The sequence below is a fragment of the Vigna unguiculata genome, chromosome 10, assembly GCF_004118075.2.
Source record: "Vigna unguiculata cultivar IT97K-499-35 chromosome 10, ASM411807v1, whole genome shotgun sequence".
Classification (NCBI taxonomy): domain Eukaryota; kingdom Viridiplantae; phylum Streptophyta; class Magnoliopsida; order Fabales; family Fabaceae; genus Vigna; species Vigna unguiculata.
In genome coordinates this window covers 36,735,596-36,748,009 of record NC_040288.1, presented here as the reverse complement: position 1 = coordinate 36,748,009, position 12,414 = coordinate 36,735,596, and the positions used below count along the sequence as shown (strand labels likewise).

The following is a 12,414-nucleotide window of genomic DNA, read 5'->3' as shown; positions in this document are numbered from 1 at the left end:
GTACAAGAAGATAAGGTACATAGATTCTGATATCTGATAGGGAGATCTAGGATTACACTTCTTTGACTAAATTTACACAAGTGCCATGTCACAAAAACTTAAAACACACACATGTAAAGAGACAAGAAGGAGCTAGAGACACTTAGAAACTGGGAAGATCAATTCCACAATCTTCAACACAACATGATGTAAACAGAGAGAGAATAAAAGTTGTAAGAGATGATATCTAATAATGAAATATATATATATACATGACCAAAATTATTAACAAAATAATTATGTGAAACAAAGATCACTTTAACTAGGAAGTACATCATATTAGAGATCCAAAAATGAATAGAAATCTTGAGTAATATATAAAATAAATAAATAAATATGCTGATACTTAATTTTAAGGTTTTATGTTAGATAAGTTTTGTTATATAAATAACTCATATTTAAAGGTGGTTAATATTTTTATTTCGTTTTCAGAAAAAAAAATCAATAGTAATATATATATTTTTTTAATGATTGACTTTGACAGAGACACGTATATCTCGTTATAATAACGTTTAGATTTACGCGTACAAATTGTTTTCTAAATAAAGTTTAAAGGCAAGGAAAGAACCGTCGGTTTTAGTAGACCTAAAAAGAATTAAGTATTTATATAATTTAATCATTTAACTAGGAAACACTAAGATATGTTTGATAAGTTTTTTTTTTAACTAATATTGCTTTTTTTAATTTCCCAAAAAGCATAATTATTTATATAATTTAATAATTTTCGATAAAACACTAAGTCCAGTATAAAGTGACCCGCAGCTTTTGGGCTTTCACTGTTTATTAGGCTTTATGAGCTTGTAGCCAATCAAGGATAGCAAAAAGCCCAGGGGTTTTTCTTTATGCACTCCCAACTTTTTTATAATTTCAATACTACCCTTTTGGTTTGTAGTTACCGACTTTTAGAACTTGATGTTACTGGCTTTCAGAAACCGATGTTACTGATTTTCAGAATCCGGTGTTGTCGATTTTCAGATGCGGGTGTACTAGTTTACAAAATTTTGTTTAGACTTTGTTTAGACTATTTTAATTTTTTTGTTTTTTTTTTGTTCATGGTTGGCGACCCTGAGCCCTTGTTAACAAGCCACAAGTTCTCGAAGAAGTGAAATAGGAGTGCCAAGAAGGACTTCAATATCCTCAAAATCCATATGATACTTCCTTACTTAGTTATTAAGATCACATGTTCATGTTTCTATAATGGGATAATTTTGTCCTATTGTCCACTCAGATATTGTTGGTACTGTGGCACCATTGATTTAGGTTTTAGGGGTATTCCACACGAGTTTACTTGTTGGATCTTATTGGGTACACAATTTTTGCGGACAAGAGTGAAACATACATCAATGTCTCGTATCTATTGTTGTTCAAAGATCTTACAACATGTAGTGGATTGCATGGAGAGTTGTTGCATTGGTTCACATGTACCCGACGTTGCGATGACATCCCAGATGATATACACATACCCAGAAGAACAAAGTCATTAGACAGGCTACGAGTAAGTAACTTTATTTACATAATCATTATAACACTTCCATTAGATAACAGATGATGGTTGTGAAGAAGTGTGAAGAGTAGTTGAGGAGATCGAAATGTTTGTGGCAGATGTTGATCTTTATTAGGGATGACAAGGGGGCAGGACAAGATGAGTTTCGTTATCTCATACTCATCTATAATCTTTATCTTTTTAGATTATAGTATTTCGTCATGGTTGTAGTATGTCACAAAGTTTTTTATTAAACTATAGGATCCAGTGTTACCGGCTTTCAAAATCTGGTGTAACCAGCTTTCAGAAACCGGTGTTATCGACTTTCATTCTTGGGGGTGCTGACTACGAAGATATTTAGTTTATATTTTTTTTTTAAGGACATAATGGTCTTCATAGTCAAACTTAGAGGTGCAAGAAGAAAAATTGGGGTGCAGGAAGAAAAACCCAAACTCAGTACCAACCTGCCATCTACTAAGCCCATAACCGAACAATATAGTAATGCAACACCTTGGAGCTGACTTAAAAAATACTTCTTCCCCTTCCCCTCAAAAATATTAATGGGGTAACATATTTTTCAACACTTTTGCTAACATATTTTCACTTAAGCATCATATGTATGATTACGAGTTATCACTTTATCATCGCTTAAGTGGTATGAGCTGATTAAAAAAATCGCTTAAGTGGTATGCAACCACTTTAACAAAAGTTTTTTTTTTTTAATCTTAATCCAGTTCAATCCAATCTCTCCAAGAATGAATTTGGTTAGGATTGGATTTACCATAAAAATTAAAAAAAAAAATTCAATCTAGCCCAACCTAGTTCGATATTTGTTTAGTGGGTTGGGTATAATAGGATTGTCTAAATCCTCCCAAAACTGGACACTTTTATATAATTTCGTATGGTTATGTTTAAAGTATTTAAAAAAAATTAATTCAATAATACTAATTGTTAAAAAAATTATGAAATCATTAACTTAAGTATTCAAAAGACATGATTGGTTAAATGAGTTGCTAAAATAAGTGTTTAACTTAATTTTAAATTTTATAATATATTACGTATTATTACTTTAAAACATTTTAGGAGCGATAAGGTGACTTAGTCATTGAAAAGAAGAAAAAAGTTGTAGGTTTGATATTCTATTAACAATATGGAAAAATAAAATTAATTTGGTAAGTTTTGAAGAAGATATGAGACAGTTATAAATTTGCTAAAACAACTTTTACTAACATTAGCATTCAAATATATCTAAACTAAAAGCAATTACCAAGTGCGAATATAAATATATAGTACATATGAAAATAAAAACTTAAGTAACAATCACTGATAAAGATGTTTCGATAAAAATGTACAAACACCTTAGGAGATAAAAATAAAAAAGAACATAAAATAAAATAAATTTAATTATAAGTTAATTTATAAAAACATTCTCATGTATCTTTTATCTACCTTGGCTAATGTGTATGAGAAGAGTACATTAACCATTGTATCTATTGCAAGCTCAACCAGTAGTTTTCCAGCACTGAGAAGCATATCTGTTAGAAGCAGATAATAATAAAAATAATAACTTAATTTTCTTATAAATTTCTTCTGAGCATCATCTGCAGCCTTTTGCCCTGAATATAACAGTGACAGAACACTAATGCCTTTTTCTCTATACATTGATTGCTTCATTAATTTCATCAACTTTTCGTGCCCTGTGCCTTCCCTTTTATGTGTTTATATATCTGACTGCATTTCAAAGTTCAACAAAATCCCTCATGTGATCCTCAAACAATATATTTTGAACGTACAATCATGGTAAAATCGTCTGGTTCAATTTCAATCCGGCACTGACGCACGATGTTCAACAACTTCAATAAAAAAAAAACATCATGCTTCATAATCTGTAAGAACCTACATTGTTTATATAAGAGCTATCATAACTATTTTTAAAACTTAAGAATCGATCTCATATACATTTTATTATAGAATTGTTCCAATAAACACAGTTAACAGATTAATGCATGTTTCGTGCATGCAAGGTGGATCAGTACTACAGAAATAGATACTATAATATAAAGAGTGAAAGACAAATATAAGGATCTGGTTTTGAGCTGATGCAAATACAAATAATTGTTGTGCACAGTATATATGCAGCTTTTTTGGTGGCTGCACCGAATCCTTAGTTTCTCTTGCATTTGTCGTATTTACCACTGCTTTCATCATTAATTTGCAGATTCATACGTGTCGGCAATACATAGATAGAAGCTCAAAAGGTTATTATTAATTAAAACAATATATACACAAAAAGCTAGTAAAACCTCAAATTCACGTGTTGTACGGAAGATAATGCATGCAACAATTTACGAAGTGGTGTTTTATCTGTGATGCGAAACAGTTAATTACGACAAAAGCAAAGGATGAAACAGTCCAAAAAGAGATATTGCGATGATGTCTTGAAGCTATGCTTAATTAATCAGTGAAGTGTGGTTGTTTTCTATTCTTACATGTCACAGTCAATGATGATATAGGGATGATCCTCATGGCCTGCTTTATGTCTGAAAATGATGCAGTTTTTGCTCATTTTTTTCAACTTTTTTTTGGATTTTGACCATAAGTTTCTTCCATTATTGGAATTTCAATATCTCTCACCATATGAGAGATTCCTCTGCTTGACTTTTTAATGTTAAAATGAAACATAAAATAATGATATATACCTAGAAAAGTGTTATACTTACATAAGAAGAAGCCTCTGAAGATTGAAGCAGCAATAGTAGTTAGAAAGAAACCCACCACAGCTCATACCAATTGGAGAAGAAGTAATATATTATAGTGTAGTGTAATTGTGTCCACAATTTCTTCAGCTCTTCGTTGTTACAAGGGCTAAATTATGACAAAACAAATCGAGCCATGCATAAAGGTGATGATGTACGACACCAAAAAATAATAAGAAATAAGTGTGAAAACATAAAAATAAAAAAATAGTTCATGAAAATAATTATTATAATATTTTATTGGTGCGGCTTATTTTGACTTCCTTTCTTATTTATCAACATTTATAAAATGGTTGCTAAAATATGACAAATAAAGAAATAACACACATGTTACATGGACACGTTATTTTCATCATTTTATGTACAAATCCTTAAGAAATAATAAGAAACCAAATTTACATGTGACGCTTTTCTAATTATTAATTCAAACATAAAAAAAATATTTTGGTTAAATATGTTTTTGTCTCTTGACTTTTAGTGAAAATTAGAATTAGTCACTCTTCAAAACTCTGAACTAATTTAGTTCTTTTAACAAAATTTTGTTAAGTTAATTTGACGTTTTATACGTATTTTTGAAGTAACATTGAAGCAAAAATGAGTCAAATGATATGAACAACTCAAATATTATCATGAAAAGTGTTTGAAATGTCAAATAAACTTAACAAAATCTTGTTAAAAAATCTAAATATACACATTTCTAAAGTTTGAAGACTAAATTGGTCTAAAGTTTTGAAGAGAGACTAATTCTAATTTTTACTAAAAATTAAGGGAAAAAAGCATGTTTAACCCAAAAATTTTTCACAAAGTACTTACTTATTTTCATAAATACCTTTTCTGTATCTTTTATAGCCACGACGACATACGAGGCATTTTTGGAAATATTTTTTATAGAGATTTCGTATTTCTAATGGTTTGAAAATGAGATCAATAGTTGAACAAGTAAACATACCGTTCATTTACCATAGTATGTTAGTGAGAAAGAGGATAGCAACTAGGGTTATATATATCTTGACTTTTGTTACAACATGAACCACTAAATAATATCGATTTCTTCAATAGCAGTAAGACTTATTCTAACAGTTAATTAATTAGAATTCATTTTGCATAACTAATAGAATTACCAATTATAATTAAAAAAGGTAAAATTAATTAAGTTAAAAAACAAAACTGGTTTTCAGATGAATTAATTCATATAAATTTTAGTATCAATTTTTTCTATAAAAGTTGATTTCAACTATTAAATAAACTAATTTAAATTTATGAAATAAATGTTATTCATTTTTCCTTTTATTATTCTTTATGAATTACTTAATTTCTCTACAATTTTATTTTAACTTCTTTATAAAATTATTTTAATTCATAAAAGAAATGTAACTTTCTTATAAATGTTTGAATGTTTTATTTTACAAACAAGTTAGTAGTCTTTTCATTCAAGAGTATTTAAAGATAGTTCTAATTGAAAATTAGGTTTAGGCCTGCGATAACCATCAAATCCACAATTTTTTGTCAAATAGATAACATTATTAAATTGGAAAGATAGTAGAATGAAAAAAGTAGCTAGTCACGGACTAATTGATGGAATTTGATGTCATGATTAAAGAAACAAATAAAAGATATATAATTAATTAATCTGAAAAGTCATCTTTATTATATAGCAAGTGAAAGTTGATGACGTGAATACAAACGAGAGGAAGCCCTAAAGAAAAATTCAATTCAGTTTGGGAAGGATGTACAGGATTAAATATGTTTTTGGTCTCTCAAGTTTGAGCGAAATTTGGGTTTAGTCTCTCATCAAAACTTTTGACCAATTTAGTCTTTCATATTTCAAAATGCGTGAATTTAGTCCTTTTAACCAAATTTTGTTAAGTTTATATGATATTTCAAGCGCATTTCATGATAGTATTTAAATTATTTATACTGTTTGACACATTTTTGCTTCAATGTTAACTTAAATACTATCATGAAATGCGCTCGAAACGTCAGATAAACTTAACAAAATTTGGTTAAAAGGACTAAATTCACGCATTTTGAAAGATGAAGGACTAAATTGGTCAAAAGTTTTGATGAGGGACTAATTCCAAATTTCGCTGAAACTTGAGGGACCAAAAACATATTTAACCCAAGTTTTAAAAAATACAGTTCAAAATTAAGAGGCATAATTAAAAAAAATCAATTTCCATTATATAATAAAATAAATATTCGAAATTTTATTTTCAAATGCCAATATTATTAATATTGATAAGACTTGCTATTTTTACACTATATTATAATGAGACATTATTTTTTTGGTAAAAATCCAAATTGTTTCTATTTAATAGCTTCTTTTTTCCCTTCTCTTTCAATTTTTTTAGCTAATAAATAGTTCTTTTAAGAGCTCATAAATAGTTTGCACATATAGAAACAAAAACTTGATTTTCCTAAAACAACTTGTCTTTGCCTGTTTAAGAAATAGTTAACTTTATAAAATTTGCTTCAGAAGATCTATTTGTGAGTGAAACCTAGGTGCTAGATGGTTGAAATTGTCAATGTTCAGAGAACTCAACTTGCAATATGGTACCAAAATAAGGAATAAAAAAAGAAAAAACATCTGAATTTTCATAAGGAAATTTTCAAAAAAGAGAAAAAAAAAAGTTTCCATAATTATAATAGGAAAAAGAACATTACAAAGTTGCATTTTAAGATTATAGTTCTCCTCTAAAGTTTCTTTATTCAAATATCTGTTTTCTTCTTCTCTTTCTATAAGATTACATCAGTTTTAACTTTATTTTTTAAAGACTTGTTTCTTAGTTTCCAAACCATACGTTTTATTTATTTATAAAAGACAGTGAAAATAATTTTCACACATCAAAACAAATATTTGATTTTCTAAGAAATAATCATATTCCTCTTTAAGAAATAAGTTTTGATACATTATAATGAAAGTATTGATCAAAGCATACTATTAATTATCAACATTCTAGATACAAAACCATCATGAAGCGTACATATTTTATATTATAAAAAGAATATATATATATATATATATATATATATATATATATATATATATATATATATATATATATATATATATATATATATATATATATATATATATGAACCCTGCTCAACATCATTCTGAATAAAAACAAATTTATAGGAGAAAACAATTTGGAATATTTCGGGTAATATTGATGAAAATATCTTTGAATCGGTCGTATCAAACAAAAATATTTTATGTATAATCCTAACATGTTTTTCTATCGTTTAACTATCACAAATTGAAAAAAAAAAAATTATGGTATTGAGAACTTGTAGGAAGTTAATACAAGATAGCGGTTATAAGTGTTTTAATATGCCTCCCTTCAACTAATAAGTACATATCTATAGTAATTCACAATCATTTGTAACATTTGTAAGAAAAAATAATATATATATATATATATATATATATATATATATTATATATATATATAACAAAGAACTAAATGGGTACATTCTTAATTATTAGGAACCATGATCTTCTAAAAAAGTTACCTTGACGAAAAGCATCCCATTTAAGAATTTGTTCAATTTTGTAATATTTTAAAGCTTTGTTATAATTACAATAGAATAGTCATTCATTATGGGCATAGTTGAAATATGAATAACTGACTAATCATGGTTGACCCCCTGACTAATAATTGTTTTTAATATTTATTTGAATTCATAATTTTATAAGTATTATTTATACTCCCCCTCTGTATCTATCATACATTCTATTTTAAGTTGCGTTCCGAAAAAAAAATTATATATAACTAAAATAAAATAATATTGATGAATTTCATGATTGAATTTCAAAACTTAAAAATATGAGTTATAAATAGGCCCTTAAACTTACTTACTTTATTTATCTATTATTAGTATTATTACCGTGTGTGTAACTTTTTTTTCATCTTCATGCTTTAGGCAAATATATCAGGTGAGGATATACGCGTAATTGAGAAAAAAAAAATGTTAATTATCTTCTTACACAATAAATATAATTAATTATTCAAATTTTTCGTAGATGGTCGATTTAAAATACAAGTAAGTCTTGTATAGAAAACTCTAACTTTTCCGGTAATACATCTTCCTTTGTATATATATATATATATATATATATATATATATATATATATATATATATATATATATATATATATATATATATATATATATATATAAGGTTTGACTGCTTGACTCAATATATTTTCATATACAAAAGAGAACATAATTAATTATAAGTTTAATTAATAATTTATTATGAATAAGTAGCAACGTGGCAGAAGATGATGGGCTAATTAATGAAACAAAATTGAAGTTTTGGTTTCCATGGCAGGCAAATAAAACAAATTATTAGTTTTGAAAAGGAAAACAATTGCGATGGTTCTTCCACCTAATTCCGTGTTGAAAGAAAAAATAATAAACAGATTTCGTGACACAATGTGCTATATATTGAGGTCTGAACCTCCATGTGGAAATCCAAAATTGAGTTAGAGAAGAAGAAGAAGAAGAAGCACGTAGACGTTGAATTGAATAGAATTATAACACGTAGCTGCTGCAAGCAAAGATTAAGGAGGAGCAAGCAATAACAGAGTCTATCCATTCTCCTCAACACCACACAACTCTTTCTTCTCCTTCTCCTTCTTTATCCAAATCTTTACACATTAATTCCTCTACCAAAATGCTAATGTGATTTCGTTTATCTATCCAAAACTTCCTCCTACACTACACACACAAGAGTAACCAATGTGGATTTCGGAATCTCGGATCATTGTCGTCATGAGTGGTTACAACCCCATATTCCTCGTAATCCTCAGTTTGGTCATAGGTTTCGTAATTCGATGGTTGCTGTTCAAGACGGGATTGATACATAGCATAAGAAAAGTATTGAGAAGGGTGCAGGATTGGTTCCACGTCTACCAGTTCCTCAAAGTCCCCGAATTCAACGAAGCCATGCAACGGAATCACTTTCACCGCAAAGTTTCTCTCTATTTGCATTCTCTTCCTTCATTAGAAGACGCTGACTTCACCAATCTCGTTTCCGGTCACGACCAGAACGACATCGTTTTGCGCCTCGACCCAAACCAAACCATCGAGGACCATTTTCTCGGGGCCACACTCTTCTGGTTCGAACAAAAAACCCAACCGGACCGGATTTCATCCTTCGTTCTCAAAATCAGAAAAACCGATAAACGACGAATCCTCCGCCAGTACCTCCGTCATATCAATACCGTCGCCGACGAGATGGAGAGCCAAAGGAAACGCCATTTGCGGTTGTTCATGAACGTCGCGGCCGGCGAAGGCGGCAGGGGAGAAACGCGGTGGAGATCAGTTCCGTTCACTCATCCAGCGACTTTTGAAACGATAGCGATGGAGAAGGATCTCAAGAACAGAATCAAATCTGATATCGAATCGTTTCTCAAAGCGAAGCAATACTACCGTAAACTCGGCCGCGCGTGGAAGCGGAGCTTCCTATTGTACGGTGCCTCCGGCACCGGGAAATCGAGCTTCGTCGCTGCGATGGCGAACTTTCTCCGCTACGACGTGTACGACGTGGACCTCTCGAAGATTCGTTGCGATTCGGATCTTAAGTTTCTCCTAATGGAAACGACGGCGAAGTCGATCGTCGTGATAGAGGATCTCGACCGATTTCTCGAACCGGAAAAGGAATCTGCGGTTACGGTGAGGGGAATCCAGAGCTTCATGGACGGGATTCTGAGCGCGTGTTGCGGTGAGGAGAGGGTGATGGTGTTCACGATGAACAGCAAGCAGTGGGTGGACCCGAACTTGATGCGGCCGGGTCGGGTCGACGTGCACATCCACTTTCCGGTTTGCGATTTCTCTGCATTCAAGACGCTTGCGAGCAGCTACCTCGGCGTGAGGGAGCACAAGCTGTTCGCGCAGGTGGAGGATATTTTCCGGCACGGCGCGAGTCTCAGCCCCGCCGAGATCAGCGAGTTGATGATCGCGAACCGGAACTCGCCGAGTCGGGCCATAAAATCGGTAATCGGGGCGCTCCAATTGGACGGCGATGGGAGAAAGTACGCGGAGATGATTGGACGGCAGATAGGGGTTGATGACGTGGACGTACAGTCCTTTGGTGGGGACGAGTTATCTACGGTTAAAGATTCGCGGAAGTTTTACGGTTTCTTCAGAAAACGGAACGGCAGAAGAACCAACTACCCCAAAATCTAACACCATGGCCCATGATAGATCACGACAATAGATAAAAATTGAAAAAAAAAAACGGAAGAGAAAATTCTCTTTTTTATTTTTTTTCTTTTCAATCAGGGGGAGAAGTTTTTTTAATTAAAAAATAATAATGTATTTATTGGTAGGATACTTCACTGAAAAGTATCCTATTGTTCCCTCTGAAATTATTTCCAATGGGATATTTTTAGTGACATTGTAGAAATTTAAAGGATAGAAGTAGAAACTTAGCCTGCAAAAGAAAACTACTCCATTGTAAAGTTTATTATTATAATTTTAATAAATGGGGAGTCAATTGTACAGATTTCACATTAGAAAAAGTATTACATGTTTTTTTCTTATTTATTATTTCTCATAGAATAATTTGATTTATTATTTTTAACCTGGTTAATGAACAACTTTTAGTATTTTTCAAACAATGAATTGAGTAGTATGATTCAATAATGAAATTGATTTTTTGTTTTAATGAAGTACGTATCGAATACTTTCACAACATACAACATTAAGTATCATCTTATTTATCAAATGTAACAAAATTACATACATCACTTTCATATGCATTTTCCGGTTAGGGTAAGTTGTGTTCATCTTGGTTCTAAGGGAGGAAAATCAATTTTTTTTTTTTTTGTTTTCTCCAAGTTTTTGGTGTGCAAGGGAGTGTTGTCACTCCTATGAATTCTCTGAGTTGTGGTGAACACATTCATGTCTTTGGATTGTTGTTCTAATCCTCTTTTGGTTTTTTGTTGTTTTTAGGTTGAAGGGAGGGTTTCTAAGCGCAAAATCTGTCTTTGAAGCTTTTAACAAGTGTAAATCAGTATATTGAGGTAAGAGAAGTTAGGTTTTCTTTTTAATTTTAAGATGAATTGATTATCTTGGTAGTGAATATGATGTCGTATGTTGAATTTGATGAAAACTTATGTTGAGTTACTTGTTATGTGATTGTGCTTGGTCTTGATTTAGGGAAAAACTTAAATTTGTGTTTTGAGTAATTGGGTATCATCCTAAATCCTCTAAACCATTTGTAATAAAAAACATTAAAGGAAAGGTACCCAATTAATCCATTGTTCGTGTTCATTTTTTTTTTCCCAAATTGTTGTTCTGATACACTCTCGGACACCGTCACAATGTCGTCGGACACCACTGTACTGACTTGGAGTCATCGGACGCCACTTCTGGACATTGGGTTCTAGGAGTTGTAACGTTGGGTGTCAGCCTGTTTATCTTGATCGCTTATGATAATTATAATAAAATTTGTTATTTATGTTTCTTTATGTTATGTGTTCGTTTTTTTCTTTTATAATGATCACTATTTGTGAATATAGGATAAGCAAGTGCAAATGTTTCCATGGATAATAATAAGATTGTCTAATTCTTAATGACTATATTTTCTTGTTAAAATTGTTATTTTGAAGAAGTTTTGTTTAGCTTTAAGTTTATTATTCCAATTCTTTATTTTTTTTAGTTTAACCTTTGTTGAGTTGTTTTGAACTATATTATGGAAAACCGTGATAATAATAATGTTACGTAGTAATAACCTCCATCCTTTTTCTGAACTTCAAATGTGTGATGTTTTCCTTTAATTTGAAATTGTTCGGATAATGGGATGTTACATTTTTGCACAAAAATTTGCAAATATTCCAATTCAAACTAAAAGTAGTCGGTTGAAATCAATGTACATAAATATTTTCTACTTCATTACGACACCAAAATTTCAATCCAAGGAAATATTACCATTAATCCAATTCATTTTAACATCTAATTCAAAACTTAAATTAATGCATAAAATTAAATAGCCCCTATATGAAAGTGACTCGCATTGAAAAAAAAAAAAACTACATTGAGAGTCCAAAAGCTTTCCAATATACTTACTACAAATACTTTGAAGAGTTCAACCTACCTTTACTTCACAATACCATTATACTC

General features: G+C 30.6%; 1 protein-coding gene across 1 annotated transcript; it reads left to right on the top strand.

The window, feature by feature from the left end:
- Nucleotides 1-8,751: 8,751 nt before the first annotated feature.
- Nucleotides 8,752-10,800, top strand: LOC114166213 (AAA-ATPase At2g46620-like). The gene has a single exon (XM_028050907.1). It carries the CDS (start codon nucleotides 9,028-9,030, stop codon nucleotides 10,474-10,476), a length of 1,449 nt encoding a protein of 482 aa, XP_027906708.1. The 5' UTR covers nucleotides 8,752-9,027; the 3' UTR covers nucleotides 10,477-10,800.
- The last annotated feature ends 1,614 nt before the right edge of the window (nucleotides 10,801-12,414 follow it).

Bases quoted from the DNA above. Each gene is read 5' to 3' on its own strand.
- LOC114166213 (XM_028050907.1), top strand. From the start codon at position 9,028: ATGTGGATTTCGGAATCTCGGATCATTGTCGTCATGAGTGGTTACAAC.